We start from the raw sequence: 20,823 nt of genomic DNA on the forward strand, positions 1-20,823 counted from the left end.
GGACAAAGAGAATCTTTCCCTACTGGGGAGTGGGGGAAGAATAAACCATTTCAAACTCAAGATCCAGCACTGTCTTTGGTTGGTTGATTTGCTGGAGAGAAGGGGGCGGTGTGGCAACAAGGAGGGGGAGCAGCCCAGCTGAAACCAGAGGCGTAATTGCATCCAGCTGTGTGCAAAGTGGAGGCGCAGCCAGCCACCTCTCAAGCCCAGTCCCCACCCCAGTCCCGCACAGGCTGGTCTCTGGTCCTGCAACAGCTCCATCCAAACAGGACCACTGTGGGATGGCTGCATTTCCTTCATATCCTTTTGATCAGCGCTCTGTACCACAGGGCATATCTACCACCCACCCTATCTCTTTCTCCTTGCATGAAGGCAGAGCTTTGTTCTAAAACTCACATCCCAGCAAAACCACGATGCTGCACGTGTGCGATAAATGCCTGGGGCCACGGGCACTTACAATGCCCATCTTGTGCTTTCACCTAAGTGTACCCTGCAAGCCAGGGCAGTATTTGGGGGGGCAGGGGGCTCAGGCATTCGGTCTCTGTCCTCTGGACAATCTTTGCTCTCTCCCCTCTCCTGGGGCTTACGTGCTTATGGGTGGGAGTCTGGGCAGACCCAACTTTAGCTGGTGATTCCAGGCTTTGAGAGGCATTGAGAAGGATGCCCCATCAGGTCCAAGGAGACAACAGGCAAGACTAGGGGCAAGGCTGTGAATGGAAGAGAGGTCACCTTTCCCAGGAAGTTCCTGAGCCTTCAAATCTATTTCTGTCCCCGCAAACAAATGATATGAATGGCCCTCCCTCTTTTACAATTACAGGGTGAAATTAAAGAAATAAAAATAATTAGTTCCAGAAGCTACAGGGAAACCAAGAGCTAAAAAGGGCACAGAATCAAGGAGCCCAATCCTCTCCCTCAAGCATCAGGCTGCAACGTTCCCAGCATCAACCCAGGGTCTTGGTCTCTCTCTGCCTTATGTGGTATCCATTATTCGTGTGAAATTTTTAAAACACAGATGAAAGAAAGAAAAGAAGATGCCCAAGATTATGACAGAGCTACCAACACCTCTGCTCAGTTTATGGGACTGTCCCATGGAAGTCAGGCTTCCCAAGAAGTTTCTGAGGAACAGGAGAAGATGCTCCCGACCCAGAAGCTTCTGCTTTGAACTAGATCCTCTGTGTCTGCTTGGCCAAGGGCCAAAGCCAATGCTCATCATCAGGCCAGGGTATCTGTCCAGCTGCTCCGGGGCTAGCTTGCATCCTCTAGGAAGAAACAAACTTGGAAGCACTTAGTCACGTGCCAGGGTCAGGGCCGCTGAAGAGATGTGGATCTAAACCTGAGGTGTCCTGACCCCTGGGTGCAGGGAGAACCATGGCCTCTCTTCTGGAGGAGCACAAAGGGCCCAGGATGGAGAGCAGGAGGCCCAGTAGCTTTGATCACAGGCTCCCACTAAACGTAATTCTCACTCGATTCTGCTGCTCTTTCTGTTCACTCTGAACTCTCCTTGGGAAGGTGGCCCTGTCTTGGCCCATCCCTGAAAGAGCCAACACAGAGCCCAAAGGATCTGATTAGGAAGGCTCCTGGCCCTCGGCTGGATGTTCTTTTTTCTCAGTTTCATACTGCTATGATCTTGTGTGTTTCCCTGATCACATGTAAACACCACTGACTCCATGGCTCCCCTTTCCCATCCCAGACATTTCACACTTGGCTTCTGGGAGCTCTTTTCGAGGTGCTAGAGCTGCTCTTACTTGGCGACCATCATGTAGCAGAACCAGTACAGCAAACAAGCACGTGACTCTATAGATCCAGGAACAAGTCTGGGTCCCTGGCTCCAGGTCACAAGCGTCTACTGGTTGCCAAACAACATCATGGATTCTTGCTTAATCAGATGTGCTCTCCCCTGCCTAGCCAGGGATCCTGTGCTCGACTCCTCATATGTGACTGGCTGCTGGTCTCTGAGACACCAGGGAACTTTTATCAGTTCAAAGATCCAGGTGGATGATCTGTGTACCTAAGGGATTCCCTAGCTGAAAATCAGGAACTGTCTGGAGGCTCCGTTAACCCATATGCCCCCCCAGAAGGCCTATGAGGTCCTTCCAAAGCTCTGGAATACAGTGGTAATTCACTAAGTGACACCCTGTGGGCCTGGGGCGGGGTGGGGGTGGTGGTGCTGCAGTGAAGCAACCTGGTAAATTACTACCAGGGAGCAGTGTGTCTCCACGAGGGGTCCCAGCTCAAAAGCCATACTTTTCCACATCATGCTCATCCTATCATTTGTCCACTTCTCTGTCATTATTGGGGAGCAAGCCCCTGCCCGATTTAATACCACGCGTGCACACCACCAAAGCAGCATTCACTGTCCTCCACTGGCCCAACCAATACATTAAATCCAACACCTGCTGATTCCTGCAAAAACCTCCCTCTTCCACTCCCAGCGACTCTCGCTGTACCCAACAAAACCCTGCCCCAGCTCTGAGCTGCAGGATGCACTGAGTCTATCTCGTGTGACCCCTTTTTGCACGAGCACGCCCTCCCAGAATAGCCACAAAGCCCATAATCTCTCCCAAGTCATGGATGTCCATCCTTCTAACTCATTATTGGCAGATGGCAGCACGGACCCAAGGTTCTCCAGTGTCAAAGAGAATCCAGCACGGTACCATTAACTGGCAGCGATGTGCTATCACTAACTTGCCACCCAGCGCTCAACTCTCCCATCAGCTTCCCTCACAACTGTGTCACAAAGAAAAAGGCGGCTTTCTTTAGCCAAAATCAGAATGAAGTCCAACATCTCAGCTGCAAAGAAAGGTTTGGTGAGGTGGCTCCTTCCGATCACACAGCCGCAGACCTGAAACCAATGCACCAGCAAGTAAGCCAGCACCAGAATGCCTTCGCCAATGACAGGCTGGATGGTTGGGTAGACAGTTTAAGGTTAGGACCAAAACCCAACAGTCCCATGGCTGCCCAGGGACTCTCCACAGTCTCATACGCTGCTTCAGCCATGGCGGGTAAATGCTCTAGGGCTGCTTTCCCAACCTTCCAGCTCTAGCGCCTGTAACCGCTCGGGCTGGGCCTCCCCACAAAGCAAGCTGGCGAGAAGCGAAATGGGAAACTGAGGGCTGGGAGTGAGGCAGACTCTCAGCGAAAGACAACAGAGCACGGAGGAGCATCAGCTGACAGACGGCTGAGGACAGAGAACTCGGTACTTACCCCAGCCAGGAGGGAGGGGGCCCAGTGGGTCATGGTCAGTCGAAGTACTTGAAGACTAAACACAAGAAACACAGCAGAACACAGAGGTTAAAAAAAAGCCACTGGTTTAAAAATAAACGGACTGATAAAAATAAAAATGCCAAGGACTCATTTCCACATTTGAGCACTTTGTACAGGCTACAGTGGGGCCTGAGGTGACATCGGCGACTCTCGGAAGTTTTTCCCAAAAAAGAAAAACCAAGAAAGAACCCCCCCACACGGAGGGCCCGGACAGGTTGTGGAGAGGGTGGAGCGAGGGGGAAGAAGATGCGTGCAGAAGGATGTCGGCCAGGGCAGTGGAGGAAGAGAGACGGCCTCAGGCCCCAGACAAGCAGGAGGGCCCAGAGCGGACAGCCCCGCAAGCTCGGCCAGTGCCCTGCTCTCGGCTCCTGCTCCCGGCAGCCGGGGCGACTGAAATCACCACCACCTCCAACTTTCTCCAAGAACCACACACGGGAGGGGAAAAAATATCGCAGGCCTTTCCAATGAAATCATTCCCACAAGCCCTGCCCACGCCCAGAGCTTCCTGGCTGGGGGCTGGGCCCTCCTCCCTCCACCACCCTCCTGGGTGCCCTGGGAGAGGGAGCAGCCTCCCCAGCAGCCGTGGTGCGCACACCCGGCCCAGACTGAGGGTACATTCATGCCCCAGGCCCCTCACCTCCCCCAGGAATGTTTTGCTTCCCTTCACAAAGCACCTTTATTCTCCTCCAGCCTGAACCTGAAGTTGCTCAGTGTTCTGCGTGTGCCTGTCTGGGGAGGTGGGGCTGGGGGCGAGGTGGCAAGCGAGCAGGAGAGACAGGAGAAAAAAGGGGGGAGAGGACTCCAGGCCTTCAGGGTCACTGTTTACATTCGAGCCCCCCACCCCCAGCCTAATTCTGCTGGGAGATCCCGGGGCAGGGCTGCAGTGGACCGAGAGTTCTCATATCCTGCGGGGAAAGGAGCTGCTGTCAAAAACTCTTCATAGTTAAATAAAACAAGTACTGTTCTGTTGTTCCACACTTGCTTGCTTTTTTCTTTCCTTTTCTTTTTTGCTGAAGCATTTTTATTTCACTTACTAAAACTTAATCGTTGCATGAAGGGATCAAGTTCTCAGTGCAGACTTCGGGCTGCCTGGCCGGCTCTGTCTGGGGGCGACGGAGCCACACACGGGCAGGACGATGAATGGGGCTCAGTCTCGGCTTGAGAAAACATTGGTGGAACTCAACTGCCCATGCACACCCCCCACCGCCGACCCCAGCCCACCCCTTCACAGGCGGCTCTCCACCCCCAAGCTGAAAGGACAGAGAAACTTTCTTTCCAAGGTGGCAGCACAGGCAACTCTTCCAAAGCAAGTTCCAACAAAGAGTTTAAGTCTTGAAACCATAGGTTCCTTGATAGAACAGAGCCCCCTTTCAGCAAAAGGTCTCCTGCCCAACAGAATGAAACTGCACAAAGGTGTGGGAAGCTGGGCTGTGCTCGATTTAGGGCCCCAGTTACCATCATCCTGGAGGACATGCTCAAACTTCCATCCCAATTCAGATTTGCCTGGTGGCTACTGGAAGAGAGCTCCCAAATGTGACATCTCCCAGAGGCCATTCTGGTGACAATGCGGGGGTGGGGAGGGGGGGTGTTGCAGCAGCTCATAAAACCCAAGTTCCTCCAACCTTGTTAACACAGAAGAGCAGTAGCTATAAAAGCATTCGGTAACAGAAGGAAAGGAACTAACTTGTGAAATACGTATGCATTTCAGATAATGAAGCCAAATAGAACTCACTGGGTAATGAACTGTAGCAAAAGGGAAGAAATACAAAAAAGATCATTTTTAAAAAGTAAGTAAAAGAAGCATTCAGAGCAAAACTGTTTGCTGCTTCAATTTTTTTTTTTTGGAATGAGTGGATAATCCATAAAGCGGTCACGGGCTCCAGTGGGAAATCAACTCCCAACTGGTACCAACTGGGCTTCAGGAGACTGACAGTCATCTTCTGTGTAACTCGACAGATCAACAGACAAACCATCTTTACTAACGGCCTTGCTGACCCGCATTGTACTAGAAACCAAAAAATATTTATCGGCTAGCAAACATTTCCTTTTCCAATACTACAGCACCTACGGGTGCAGGCACATGACTTAAAGAACAGCTGATCAGATGCTCCCACTCTGAACTTCCGGGGACTGGCAGGAAAGCACGAGGTCCGGGCAATGACTCACTGTTGCAGTGGAGCCCACTGTCCGCGGGAGCAACGGGTGTTCAATGGCAGCACAGCAGGCACCGCCCTGCACAAACTTTTCCTCTGCCTAGCCTACCCTGGTTTCTGCCGGAGCTTGGTTCTTCATCGTCCTGTTCATTCTATGAACTACCCCCCATTCCCATTTGGTAAATTCCTTTTCTGCTTAAGTTTAACCAAGTGGATTTCTATTATTCATCAAAATCAACCATGACTTGTACACAAAGCATAGGGAGGAAATTAAAAAAAAATACCAACTCTTGTCTCTTTCTTTTCTTTTCTTTCCTTTCTTTCTCTCTCTCTTTTTTTTAAGTAGGCTCCACACACAGCATGGAACCCAATGAGGGGCTTGAACTCCTAAACCTGAGATCAAGACCTGAGCTGAGATCGAGTCGGACACTTAACTGATTGAGCCACCCAGGTGATCCAATCTTTTTCTTGATCCTTGCCTTTTTTATATCTTCATACAATGTTGGTTCTCTTTCATGTACTATTGTTCTTTTTATTTTTTTTTTAATTTCTTAGCATTGTCCTACTCTCTTTTTTTTTTTTAAGATTTTTATTTATTTATTTGACAGACAGAAATCACAAGTAGGCAGAGAGACAGGCAGAGAGAAAAGAGAGAGCAGGCTCCCTGCCAAGCAGAGAGCCCAATGCGGGGCTCGATCCCAGGACCCTGAGATCATGACCTGAGCCAACGGCAAAGGCTTTAACCTTCTGAGCCACCCAGGTGCCCCTAACATTGTCCTATTCTCATCCTATCAGATCCACATCCCCCTCAAAACCTGCGAAAAGGGGAACAGAAGAGGAAGCAAGAGAGAAGGGAAAGTGACCAGAGATTGAGAAGCATGAACAACACATGAGAAGTCAGTGAAAGTGGACACGCACAACAGTCTGACTGCTTGCAGTTAAAGCATAACACAACTACTCTGACATTTCTTCCCTAATGTACACAGTACAACCTGAAAAATAAGAAAAGGAAGTGGAGAGAAAGAAGCTGAAGAGAAAATAAATAAATAAATAAATAAATAAGAGCTACACATCATGGTCTGAAAACAAAACCCCGCATCTCCACTAAGTCAACCAACTGCCCCTTCTCTTCTCCCACATTTCCCCTAAAATGAGAGATCCTAAGTAGTGCTTGGAGCACAGCCAGAGAAGCACAGAGAAGGGGGCCTGGAGGGATTACAGAAGGGATCAGAAGAAAGATCCTGGGATGTGCAGGTGACTCTAAGCGACAAGACCGTTTCCTTTACCAGTAGCAATAGAAAGCAACACTATCGAATCATTTTCCTGGTAAATGTCCCGTGGCTGGGACATCTGAGGTGCAGGCCGCGAGCCAGACAGCTCACGTTGAGTTCAGTTCCCTCAGGGACTAAGCACTAAGTTCCAGTAATATTTTAAGATACAAACTCAGAAATAAAGAATGTCTAACAAACACAGCCGAGGGCAAGAAAGGCTCTGGGAAGGGCATAAAGGTTACTGTATGGAAAGCAGGCTCCTTTTTTTCAGGATCCACCCTGTGGGTGCAGAACAAAACCCAGGTGTTTGAGAGTTCAATCCAAAGGGCTCTCTGCAGAGTAAGCAACGAGAGTTGTCTGTTTCTGGAGAACACAATTTGGCAAGCACACATTAGGAGCCACAGAATGATCCTGTTCAGTCCTGGGGACACTGGCTACCTCCTCTAGTTCTTTTTTTTAAAGATTTTATTTATTTGACAGACAGAGATCACAAGTAGGCAGAGACAGGGGGAAGCAGGCTCCCTGCTGAGCAGAGAGCCCGATGCGGGCCTTGATCCCACGAGCCGAAAGCAGAGGCTTTAACCCACTGAGCCACCCAGGTACCCCCTCCTCTAGTTCTTAAAGGAGGACCAAAGTGGGGGTTACAGGAGCCTCTCAGAAAGCAGAAGGCACAATGCACATGAATGCCGGTGCAGCCCCACGGGTCCACAGCAGAATCACAAAAGAGCGGGCACAGTGAAACTGTGAGAGCAAAATGCAAGTATGTGTGTGATGCTCACAAGAAACAAAGGCGTGCTGGGATATCAAGAAACAGAAGCATATCAGAAATGAGGGAACAATAAAAGAAACCAATAAAAGTGTGTTGAAGCCGAGGGCAGGAAGGAACTGTGGGAGACTGCGCTGTGGGGTTCCCCTGGCTTCCATCTTGAACTGCTCTTCATGTTCTCTGTAGAGCAAGTGAAGAAGAACGAAGTCTTGGTTTCAGCCCAGCAGGAGGAGGAGGAGGGGAAACCACTGGTACAGTATCAGCTCTTAAGTCTTCCGAGTCAAACCCTGGGCCGAGGCCAAACCCCAAAATAACTGTATGAAAGCGAGGCTTCTTACTTGTAACCAGGACATGGCACCATAGCAAACGAGGGGCAAAGCAAATCCAGGGGAGAGGGAAGTCAACAGAGACACATTGAAAGCTGACCCAGAAAAGATTCCTAACACGTTTTTCAATATGAATCTTGTTTCACAGAGAAAAAGGAACCATCACCTCCATCCAGAACCCCCCTGAATCCCCAGCCAAGCTGAGAAAACCAGGTTAAAGTACTTAAAAAAAAAAAAAAAAATTCCTTCAAGGAGACACTCCAAGGCAAAGTTCTACCTCTGTGTGCTCGAAATGATGCTGCTAGAGCGACAGAAGCAGGCCAGAGAAATGGATGAAATGGATGTTCCAAAAGACCAAGTGAATGCGACCCCTAGAACCTGCCCTTTCACACACCAAACATCTCAGTCAACTAGCAGAACATACTTGGTGCATCGTGGAGGAAAACAAGATTCCTTTAAGAGATTTTTTTTTTTTTTTTTTTTAATTAGAGAAGCTGAGTAAGCAAGGAAACAAAATGACTGTGAGACTTCTAGAACGTGTCCTTAACTCTAAGTCAAAGGACAGAGATACCCAGACTTTTCTAGTTTTTCAGCTATAACCACCCAGGAAAAGAGCAGGTAAAGCCTTTGGGCCCTTGCTCTGGAGGAATGGTTTTTGAAATGCAGAGAATGAGTGACCCCACCCAGTTGTGCAACTCGTGCTCAAAATGGATGCCAGGCAAGTGTGAAAAGGGCTGTGGAGTGGAACGGATTAGAGCCAGGCATTACAGCTCATCTCGACACAACATGATGTGACAAACTTTGTGCTTTTTGTACATCCATACTAGGGAAACTGAGGTTCCTCATCAGTTTACTCGCTATACGATGAGCATCAGCCCCCACAGATGGAAGAGGAGGCAGAGCAGACCAAGTAGATAAATCCCTTGTGGTTGCTGGTGTAATTCCTGCTTTGGGTTAGAAGCTACAAACAAAGACAAACCTGATAAGGAATGCTACTTGGTTAAACAGAATTAAAGATTTTCTGAGCATCTAACTGGGCAAGTTTCTAATTTAAAAAGGTATTGTTGTGGGGGGCGCCTGGGTGGCTCAGTGGGTTAAAGCCTCTGCCTTCAGCTCAAGTCATGATCCCAGGGTCCTGGGATCGAGCCCCACATCGGGCTCTCTGCTCAGCGGGGAGCCTGCTTCCTCCTCTCTCTCTCTTTCTGCCTACTTGTGATCTCTGTCAAATAAATAAATAAAATCTTTTAAAAAAAAAAAAGGTATTGTTGTGGGCTTAGAGTTTATGTCAAGTAGAAACAATGTTGACTAAATAAGGTGATTCAGTGTTGTGGACCAGGTCAAAAAGTTTCCAGCCTCTAAGTCACTACCTTCTACAGAAATTCTAGTGCAGATCCCAAGCTTCATGTTCAAGGTGCCATGAGAATTCACAGAGTTCCAGCTTGGGAATTCCCATTCCTACCAAAGAGGCTGTGTGGCTCGGTTCCCCTCAGCCACCACGTCACTGGTAGAGGCTCTAATGGGATGGCAGGTGAGGTTGGGAGGGTTTCTGAAGGGAACAGTACAACAGGCCATTAGACAGTTTATTTGGAACCACAGCACTCTGAATTCTAGAGTAGGAAATCTAATGCTATTCTGTAGATAATGACTACAGAAAGCTTCCAGCCAGTGATTAAAATGGCAGTGATAAATGCCGAGAAAAAGCCCCTCTTCTTAAACCTTTCACAGTGACTTTTAAAAAGTGGTCAAGCAACAATGACATTTGAAGACTACTCTGCTGGGAACAAGCAGTACCGATCAGAGAAGAAAGCAAAGCCAACACACAGAACAATTCAGAGGCTGCCCTAACTGTTCAGTTGGGAGGGATGGAGAAAAATCAGGCATCAGATAGAAGGAAGCTGAAACAGAGCAAGGGTCAGTAAGTTTTTTCTTCTATGGGCCAGACAGTAAATATTTTAGGCTTTATAGACTAAATGATCTCTGCTGTAACTACCCAACTCTGTTGTTACAACATAAAAGCAGCCAGAGTCAATATCTAAACTACTGGGAGTGCTTCTGTGCCAATAAAACTTTATTTACAAAACAAAATGTGGGCCAGTTTGGCCCATGGGCCATAGTTCGCCAAGCCCTGATTCAGATCAATTTTAAAGGTCCTCTATCCTTGAGAATCTGTCAAATAAGAAAGATCTAAAGAAAAACAGTAGCAGCTACGAAAAGGATTTGGGTAACTGTTTTGTTCTGAAAAGTAGGGGTATGGGAGAGGTCACAGCTGACCTTCAGGTTTCAAATTAGAATAAATGGGCTTGGAGGGAGGGACCAGAAAATAAATCCGGTCTTGGAAGAAAGATGGTATCTCGAATCCTTAAACACAGAGGCTAGACATTGAGTTACTAAATTAGAAATAATGGAATTTGAGGAATTTCACGGTGATGCGTAAAATCTTCAGAGCACTGACGTTCCCAGCCACAGTTTTCCCCGCTCACCAAACAGATCAACGGCTGCTGCATGAGGCAGCACATTCTCGGGGGCCGGGAGGCTCCAGCCCGTGTGGCGAGCCCCCGCCCTCTCACCTGGTAGAGGAATCTTTGGCTGAAGTGCTGCATGGCGCCCTGGAGCTGATTGCGCTGGGACTGCCACTGCTCGTAGTTCCGCACGTACTCGGCTGTCGGGCGCTGCCAGGTGGTGGTCCGAGTGTTGTGATCCACATAGTAAAACCTGCCTCGGGGGTCTGTGCGCTTTTCCCAGCTGGAAACATTAAGCTCAGAATGAACACAGGGACCACCCACCCCGACCTTCAAATTCCAGAGACATCCCAGGATGGCCGGCAAGGAGGGACTGAGGGAGAGTTTAGCCTGGTGTCTGGCCCAGGAGCCTGGCCAAGCAAGGCCCGGTCATGGAGGCTTCTGGGGCTTATGTGATGAAAGCCGTCATTTGTGGCCGCCTCTGCAGCCACCAGTCCCTCCTCACCATTAGCTCCTGAGTTCCATTTAGGAGATCCATGTTTTTCCTGGGGAAGGTGACTTTCCTCCAAGTGCAAAGTGAACAGCTGACTGGGTCAGGAGTGGGCATGTGACCTATGCGGAGCTTAATCAAGGCAAATCTCAAGACTTTTGCTAGGAATTCTCAGGAAAATACAGTCTCTCTTCCTTGCCAGATAGGACTGAGAAAGTATGCAGTCTGAGGAGCCACTGGCTGCCATTTTCGACGTAAACACAATATGAGGTTGACCCAATAGATGGCAGAGTAGAAAAACAAAACAAAACAAAAATGCCAGCTCCTTGGTGAAATTGCTGAGTCACTAGATCAGGGTTTACTTGCCAGGATCTACATCTAGAATTTTCAGTTACATTAGCCAGTGAATTCTCATCATTATTTAAGCCAACTTGGATCCCAATTGTTGTTCCTTGCAACAGAAATCATCCTGATATAAAGTGCCAGTGAAAACAGGCTGCATGGTCATGAGAAGAAGAGTTGGTATGAACAATGGCAGGATTCTTAGTGAGAAAGCAATCTTACCAAAGTACTAAAACACCTAAAATACCCATGGGCAAGGCAAGGCTAGAACAGATGGTCAAAATCTTCATCTGTGGTTGGTAGGTGTAACTTGATTTGCACACACCGAGAGAAGAAGTGATCAAGAGAAAGTAAGAGAGGGAACTTTGTGGAATGATGGAAATGCTTTAACATTTTGCTGGAGTGTAAGTTACACAAATGTATGCATTTGTCAAAATTCAGCCAGTTACGTACCTGAGATCTGTATATCTTACTGTATGTAAATCATACTTCAATTTTAAACAGTAAATTTAAATCTAATCAAGCCTTCATATCTACCTACCAGTTTACAGGGAAGACAAGGGATAGAGGAGCATGTTTCCCAATACCTCAAGGTCACACCAGTCACATTCAGAATATGAGAAATTCTGCAGAGCAAATGCTATGGATCTTCAAGAAATAAATGGTCAGAATAAAATAAGAAAGTGTGGGAGACTTATAGATTAAGAGAGACTTATGAGACGTATCAGCCAAAAGCAACGTGATGGTCTTGAGTTTGAACTGGACTCAAACAAATCACACTGTAAAAATAGTTTTAAGACAACTGGGGAAAATAGATGACATGAAGTAAGGAAATACGGTTAATTTTGTTGGGTGGGATAATGGTATTTCAGTTTTGGTTTTGTTTTTAAAGTAATCTCTATGCCCAATGTGGGGCTCAAACTCATGACCCTGAGATTAAGAGCTGCATGCTCTACCGACTGAACCAGCGAGGCACCCCTAGTTTTGTCCTTTTTTTTTTTTAACCCTTATCTGTTAAAGATGTATGTGATGTATTTATGGTTCAAAGAATATGACATCTGGGATTTGCTTTAAATTTCATCAGCCACCTCCCCTGAAAAGTAGGAGGTCAGATGAAACAAAATGTTATTGTCAGAACCAAGTGGTGGTTACAAGGGATTCATTGTACTACTCTCTCCAATATGCCTGATGTTTCCATTATAAATTGGAAAGGGGGAGAGGGACAAAGGGGCTTAAAAAGATAAGAAAGAGATATAATTGAAGAAAACAGCAGTAACCCAATACAAAGGGAACCAGTAGGGATTGCACTGTATGTGTTGGAAAGTCTTTGTTCCCTAACTACCTTCTCATTTCATCTTCTCATGAATCCTTATCTTACTCATGTGACTACCATGCTTTGGTCTGCTTCCTCAGTTTTCAGTTAGCTTCCTAACTGACTTTTTTTGGCCACCTCTTCAGTGATTCTTTCAACTCAAAGCCTCTCTAAAAATGGCTTCTCTTCAAGGAGTCCCCAGTCCTGATGGCCAGTGCCCACACTGCATCAGAATTCGGCCTGCTAGACTGCACTGACTTCATGACCTACTGTCACTTTGGACTCAGCTAAATGCCACAAGCCTCTTCCCAAACCTGAGTCTTCCCGGGTGTTCCTCCTGCCAGTCCCCCTCCCAGGGGTGAAGCTACCCCATCACTCCTGACTCTTCCCTTCCTGCTGATGTCAGCAAACTATTTAACACTTCTGGTGTTCGCCCTTGACTTTCCATTTCTACGTCCAACTATCCCCGAACAAATCTCCCCACTCTGAGCCAGCCTATAAACTGTCATGGGGATAATCACATCAGACTACACCCCCCCGCCCCCAGCCCCCGCTTGTGCACAATGCTTCTGCTCAAAAACTTCAAGTGACTCCTCATCACCCTTGAGTCAAAACCTCAAATTAGTATTCAAGGTTCACAACAAACTGGAACCTTCCCACCCTTCTCATAAATCCTCTCAACTAGTGACTTTTCTTTTTCTTTTTTTATCAAAGGAATCAAGTATCAAGAGTTAACAAATACAAACAATTCTATAGGAGGTACAATAAAAAACATCATCCCCTTCCCTAGCTCTCCCCATTGCCAATTCCTGCTCCTGAAAAGCAACAAACTTCCATTCTCAATTGTTTCTTCTATTTACAGCCATATTGCTGAATAACATGCTTCTCTTACTATTTCTTGATTTCTGTCATATTAGACATTACCTGTGAACCTTCCACTATTGGAGCTGAGCACTGAGTTATTGTATCCCACCCCACAAGACACACAGTGCCCTCTCCTCCCCCAGCCTTCCAATTTAGAAAATCATCATAAATGAACATTCAGAGTTTGTATTATGACTTTGTAGAATTAGAAATGCATTTCCTTATTTGTACAACTTTTTCTTTTTTTCTGAAGTTAAAGAACTATGCATTTCATTCTGCTTGATTCGCAAGAAGCTATCACTACTGCACCCCCAGTTTCTCATAGCACAGGTGGCCCCTCGGTGTCAGTTAGATGTGCCTCCCCACGTTTCTCCAGGCCCACTTCATCCTACGCGGACACCTGTCCTCCAGGCCAGCTCTACATCACTGTCCTGAGTCAGCTTCCCTTACCTTCCTTGTGGGAATGTCTTTGGCCCCTGAATGGAGTCCCCTGTGTCCTGCAACTCATGACTTCTTTCTTGGTTTCCTCTTGTCTGGTGGAACAAACCATCTAGTAGCTTCTGAGAAAGAATGCACCAAAACGAACCATTTGAACACACTAAAGATACCTTAATTTCAACCCTCAGGGCTGTTAAGATGACTAGGAGTTGATTTCCAGGCAGGAAATAATTTTCCATCAGAATTTTAAGGATCCAGTTCTATAGTGGGCTGTTGAGATGAGAGATGGTATCCTTGATTCCTGATCTTTGATATGTACCCTACTTTCACCTTCTGGGGCCTTCTGAGATGTTCTCTTGCCATCCCAAAATTTCACTAGAATGAAATTCAAGGGCCACTTCTTTTCCCATTCTCTGGGTTGGGCATTTGTAGGCCCTTTCAATGTGAATACCTCACCTCTCAATTCCAGCAAAATCCCTTCATTCTTTCTTTGACAATTTCCTATCCTCTATTTCTAGTTCTTGCTGGAACTATTCATGAATGATGTTGAAGCTCCTAGACTCATCCTCTATTTTTCTTATCTCCAACATTATCTTTCAATCCTGTAATTTTTTTTTTTCTGCTGTTATATGTAGTTGACCCTTGATCAGCAAGGGTTTGAACTGTGAGGGTCTGCTTACACATGGATTTTTTTTCAATAAATACACTATAGTACTAGAAATGCATTTTTCTTCCTTGTGATTTTCTTTTCCCTACCTTACTTTACTTTAAGATTATAGCATATAATACATATACATACAAAATATTTGTTCATCATTGTAAGGCTTTTGGTCAACAGTAAGCTATTAATAGTTAAGTCTTGGGGGAATCCAAGTTATATCCGTATTTTCAACTGTGCAGGGTGTCAACTGTCCTAGTCCCTAGGCTGTTTAACAGTCAACTATTTATTAATTTTTAAAAGGTCCTCTTGGGACACCTGAATGGCTCCACTGGTTAAGTGCCTGCCTTCAGCTCAGCTCATGGTCCCAGGGTTCTGGGATTGAGCCCCACATCGGGCAGTAAGGAGCCTGCTTCTCCCTCTGCCTGCCGCTACCCTTGCTTGTGCGCTCGCTCTCTCTCTCTCTTTCTCTCTCTGGCAAATAAATAAATAAATAAAATCTTTTTTTAAAAATAAAAAATAAAAATAAAAGTTCTTGTTTCCTGAATGATCCCTTTTACAATCTCCTGTTCTTGTAGAGATGCCATATTTTCTCCCAAACTTTTGAGGATATGAATTATAATTTGGTTCTATTTCCACATTGTTTTCACCAAGGCCCCCTTTCTTTGTCTGCTGGTTCCATGTTATTCTTTCACACTGAAAAGTGAGTCACTAAAATGCTGAATGGACACTCTGGGTATCCAGGGTGTGGCAGGCTGACCAGTGGCTTTACCCTGCTCTTTGACTAAAAGACCCCTGAACAGCACGATCTATAGTTTTCTTCCCTTAGACTGGTCACTTTAGCCAACAAAAAACTCCAATCTTTAACTTGGGGACAGTATCCTCACTTAATCCCTTTTTGTCTGAGTTCATCTCTGCCTTCTGCTATGGCTGTATCCCACAGGATGGCTGCGTGTGTGCATGTGTGTGAGAGGCGTACACATGTGCACACATGCATGGGACAACAGGATGCAAGTGATGGGTGACAACTTGAGAAAGTCTAACTGCTCCCTGCACATATTTTTGACTTAACTTCAGAGTTTTTAAGTCTCATTACACGCACGCGCACGTGCACACACACACACACACACACACACACACACACACACACCCCACCCAAATGTCTGACTGTTGAGGCTTTCCAGGGCTTCTAGCTGCAAACTGGCTGGCTTCCTGGGGGATACCCACACTGCAAACTTGGGTTTCAGCTTTCTCAGCTCTGCCATTTATCTATCAGCAACTAAACTTTGATTACCATCTCCCATATGCTGCTTCTCCTCTTCCATTTCTTTATCATTATACTTCTATTGCCATTTTAGGGAGTTTTTAGAAAGGAATGGAAATAAACACATGTTCAATCTACATGTTTAACTGAAATTCCTCAGCACTGGTGAATTTCAAACTTCCAAGCAGCATAAGCTTACCCTGATTCCGGGTGCAATCTTACAAAGACTGACAAACAGAGCAGTAGGGGGAGGTCCAGTCCGCCCTTTACCCTCTCCACTTCCAGTAGGCGTGTCTGCTGCACCCAGGTGCCTTGTTAGACACACTCTGAGCACCTTTGTTTCACATACACCTTCCACTACAACAGAACTGTTCCATGAATCATTCCCTACAGATGTCTTTTATACTCACACTCTTCCCCAAACCTGGATCAACTTCCTCTTGTCATTGAAGTCCACCTCCAGCATTTCCTACAAGATGAGTCTGAGCCACTTCCCTCTAAGAGGGCTCCCCTACACCACACTCTACGGAGACCCCTCTCCCTGCTCCCCTCTGGTCTGAGCACCTCCTAAGAGCAAATGACTGCATTCATCTTTACTTCCTCTTTACATCTAAAATTTCTTGTTCCTAGATTTTAAAAAATGACCATTTGAGGGCACCTGGATGGCTCAGTCGGTTAAGCATCTGCCTTCGGCTCAGGTCATGGTCTCGGGATCCCAGGACTGGGCCCCACCTCATCACTGGGCTCCCTGCGCAGGGGGGAGTTTGGTTCTCCCTCTCCCTCTTCCTCTCCCGCTGCTAGTGCACTCAAGCATGCTTTCTGTCTTTCTCTCAAATAAATAAATAAAGTCTCTTTTTAAAAATTACCATTTCTCATACAAGCATTCCCTGGCTCTGACAGAAGGCGGTGGCCGGCCATGATAAAGTGAATCCTTTGGCTCAATCTTACTCCTGGGTGCCTATGTCTGCTGAAATAATGGCTCCATCTGTAGTTTCAAGTGTCCTGTGTGCATGGTAATATTCCCCTGGGGTGGAACTTCTTCCATAAGTGAGCAATGAGAACTGAAGCACTCTGTTCTCTCTGGGCTCCCTGTTACAGTGCGAAGTACCTGCCAGGGGCTCAGAGGTATGCGACTAAAACTCAGTAAGAACTAACGGGCTAGAGGTGCCTGGGTGGCTCAGTCGTTAAGCATCTGCCTTCGGCTCAGGCCTTGATCCCAGGGTCCTGAGAATGAGCCCCACATCGGGCTCCCTGCTCAGTGGGAAGCCTGCTTCTCCCTCTCTCGCTCCCCTGCTTGTGTTCCCTCTCTCAGTGTGTGGCTCTCTATGTCACATAAATAAAATCTTTTTAAAAACTAAAAAAAAAAAAAAGAAAGAAAGAAAGAAGGAAAACTGGCTCTAGTGTCCCACCTCAGCCATTCTTAGAAAACACCATTAAATATCTTTATTTAGATTCATCCAAATGTTCATGAGATCAAGGCCTACATAACTTATAGACCAGAGGGGGTAAGAGGAAACAACCAGAACACTTCTAGAGTTAAGACTGCTTTTATATTTTTTAATTATTTTAACTCAATTAATTAACATATAATGTATTATTGGTTTCAGAAAAAAATGCTGCTTTTAAATATATGGGCTGTTAACACAAAAAGTAAAAGTATGAAATGTATCCTGTTAAAAATCAACAATTAATTTGCAAGACACTGGAGAAATTTGACTACTGACTGGGTATTCGATGACAGCAAAGGAATACTGTTAACAATACAGTGGTTTTGTTTTTAATAAGAGAACATTTTTTAGAAATACATACCAAAATATGGTTAAAATTATATGATGCCTGGGGTTTGTCTCAAAATGATCTAAGAAAGGGGGATAGGGCCGCGTGAGGATTACAGATCAGGAGTTGGCAAATTTTTTTCTATAAAGGGCCGCAACGTGAATATTTTAGGCTTGGCAGGCTATACAGTCTAGGTCGCAATTACTCAACTCTGCCATTGAGCATAAAAACAACCACAGATTATACATATAAACAAATGAGTGTGTCTGTCCAATAAAACTTTATTTACAAAGACAGGTAGAGGTCGGATTTTGTCCACAGGTTCATAGCTTGTCAACCTCTAGTACAGATGAAACAAGACTGGCCATGATTTGAATAATTACTGAAGCTAAGTGGTAAGTATGTAGGGATTCTCTCTATTTAGTGTGTATATGAAACTATCCATCATAATATGAAAATTTCCAATATTTCCAAAGTAATAAGTTTGACCTTTTTCTAAGAAGTCAATATTTTCCTTTGGTTAAATATGTAAATAAATATTCTGGACTTAAAGTAGAAAACAGAATGAGGACCAATGATGACAGATTATAGTTTCATTTCCAGAAAGTTAAGGGAAAAAAAGGAAAACACAGAATTCTACTGGAAAACTGAAACCAGGAACAGCCCATCCACAGAAATCAGTAGGACCAGAAGGTGAGGCGGTATTTGCCTGGCACATAACTGACGGCTGAACCAGAGTCTAAGGGTTTTCCAAATATTCCCCAGCTCTGACATCCTCTCCCTCTACAAGGTTGGTGGGGAGGTGTTCAGATGTTCTGCAGGAGCCCTTCGTGACTGCTTTACTGGGAGGGAATTCTCTCCTGAGAGCAGAATACGTTCTCGTCTGAATGCTCTCAGGACCAAAAGGCACATGTGGAAAGAACTTTCTGTCCCTGGCAAGCTGGGAACCAAACTCCTTCTCCTTGAACTTGGACCGTCTTCCCTCACTTGGAAGCCTCACTCATCCTCTGGTTTTAGAGAACTTAGCTGCATTCTCACAAAGCCCAGCTGAATGAGCAGCACCCTTCAGGGGCCGAATGGGGACAGGATGCTATGAAATGCACCAACACCCTCTCTATCTTGGCTTCCCCATGCCCCCTTTTCCCTGGAGATGCTCTATAAATCTTGGGATGTCCTAAGAAATGAGAGAATGAAGTGAATAGGAAAAGCAATTAAGTGACCAGGGGAAAAGGTCCCTGTTCTTTGCTATCTCTGCAGAAAGAGACTGAGAACCTGGCCCTGATAGGGTATCTCTGTAGGTAAAATAACTGAGGGCATCAGGATACCAATGGCCCAAGAGGCAGGATTCCTAGCCCTCCTACCTCCGGGACCAGAGAGCCATAGTAGTTCTGAGTATCATTTACTAAAGCTCCTGGCCATCAGTCCTGGCCTACACAATGAATGTGGGGAAGAAGGAAACTGAAGAGAGGAAAGAATGTAGAAGATGACAACGGAAGCGGGGGAAAGAGAGGGAAAGGAGCCGAGAATAGTGGGAAATAAAGAGATGGCTGTGGCAGTGCTGGTAGAGAAGCCAGCGGGGGATTCTTGGTGCCAGTTCTAGAGTCTCAGGGCTTGCCAGTCCAAGCCTTACCCTGGAGGAAGAGGCCGCTCCCAGGTGGTGGTTTTGGTATTATGGTCAACATAATAGACGCGCCCATTAGGCAGTTCTCGCTGTTCCCATCTGAAAAATAAAGTGAAAGGAAGCATGAGATACACAGTTGAAAAGCATAAGCACTTGTTGGAGAAGGAGTCCTTCACTACTGATGCTGCTGGTGTGGCAACTTTAAGAGGATAAAGACGACATATGATATCAGCCCAGTGGTCAAACCAGGTCCATTCTGTCACTGACGGTGGCACCCAGGAGTACTTCTTGAGAACAAAACCTCCCTTTAATGAAGTCAGTGTACTAGCATATGCCATGGGTCACTCTAGCTTCTCCTAAATGACCTATAAAAATCTACATTCTATGAACTTTTCTAAATCAGTGTTTCATGGCCATTTCAGGATCACAGATCCCTGTAGGAATGGGATGAAAGCCAAGGACACTTTCCTTCCAAAGTGCACTTACCAACAAAAATTTGTATGCCATGTCTGGGCTTCACAGACCTCGCCTAAAGTTTATCTAGGGACCCTCAATCTTTGTAGCCAATACTACCTTTTAAAGTCACAAATTATAGGACTATCCCTATTCTCCTAGCATCAAAATATATTTATGATCACATTTCTTTTTAAAATATAAGCTTCATGGGACGCCTGGGTGGCTCAGTGGGTTAAAGCCTCTGCCTTCGGCTCAGGTCATGATCCCAGGGTCCTGGGATCGAGTCCCGCATCGGGCTCTCTGCTCAGCAGGGAGCCTGCTTCCTCCTCTCTCTCTGCCTACTTGTGATCTCTGTCTGTCAAATAAATAAATAAATAATATATATATAAGCTTCATTTACAGAGGATCTTTAAAAGAGATCAGGTTGAATCAAGACACACCGCATACTGTCACTTACTGACTGCTCTCCTCATGTTATTTATTGACTTCCCTTCTCATGTGCCTATGTGTAATGATGAGGTAGGCGTGCCGACAGTGGCCATTCTGTGCTAATGGAAGAACAACAAGGTAGCAGATGATCCAAAGAAATAATCTACAAGCAAAACCACTACAAAATACAGCCAACTAGTACCCACCCCTACACTCCTATTATTCTCACACTCAATGCAATCTGACAATAATTCCACTCACTCAGAACACAGTAATCCATAAATAAGGGATGCAAATTTTTATATTTATAAAATGATCACTGCTTTATAAAGGATGTTAATGGCCCCCTTAGCCTTTATGCTTTACATTGAATTCATTCAGTTCTACTTGTAGGTACTGCCTAGAAGGTGACCTTTTCCAGGAAGTTATTAGTACAGTCAGTTCTGCTGAAACACTTGTTTTGAAAACATAAATCTATCCCGGCATGATTGATACATGAGGGAACAATGTGAGCATAATGTGAATTTTGTGTTTGCTTATGAATGACTTTTCCTTTTCGAAACACGAAATGCACTCAGATGACTTCCCCCAGCTGAACCCAGTCACGTAGGAATACACAGAGCCCATATGCATCTACCAGCTGCCTTGGTTTACTACAGGCCATACGCCATACTCACCCACATCTGGCATCACAACTCCCGTCTGATTTCAGACAGCCCTTTTTTGTACCACTTTGCAACAACACTCACAAGCTCACACTCTTCAGACACCCGCTTCCACAAGCACACTTCAGGTCTTTTCATGGAAACACACACTTATTATAGTGTTATGTACCTCAACCATTTAACATGTGTAAAACTCTGCTACTACCATTATTACGTTCCTGTTTTTCATGTGTGTCAATGACACATTTTTAAAAAGATTTTATTTATTT

General features: G+C 45.7%; 1 protein-coding gene across 3 annotated transcripts in view; it reads right to left on the reverse strand.

Moving 5' to 3' along the window:
- Positions 1–20,823, reverse strand: part of WWP2 (WW domain containing E3 ubiquitin protein ligase 2) — a 147,652-nt gene that overhangs the window by 10,713 nt on the left and 116,116 nt on the right. For all 3 annotated transcript variants that reach the window (XM_082711686.1, XM_082711687.1, XM_082711688.1), the window contains 3 exons: positions 19,014–19,103; positions 10,348–10,522; positions 3,205–3,259 (listed from right to left, as the gene is read on the reverse strand). In XM_082711686.1, coding sequence (XP_082567812.1) covers positions 3,205–3,259; positions 10,348–10,522; positions 19,014–19,103 — 320 coding nt within the window. The remainder of the gene's footprint in view (positions 1–3,204; positions 3,260–10,347; positions 10,523–19,013; positions 19,104–20,823) is intronic.

Source organism: Mustela nivalis (genome assembly GCF_964662115.1).
Source record: "Mustela nivalis genome assembly, chromosome: 18".
NCBI classification, from domain to species: domain Eukaryota; kingdom Metazoa; phylum Chordata; class Mammalia; order Carnivora; family Mustelidae; genus Mustela; species Mustela nivalis.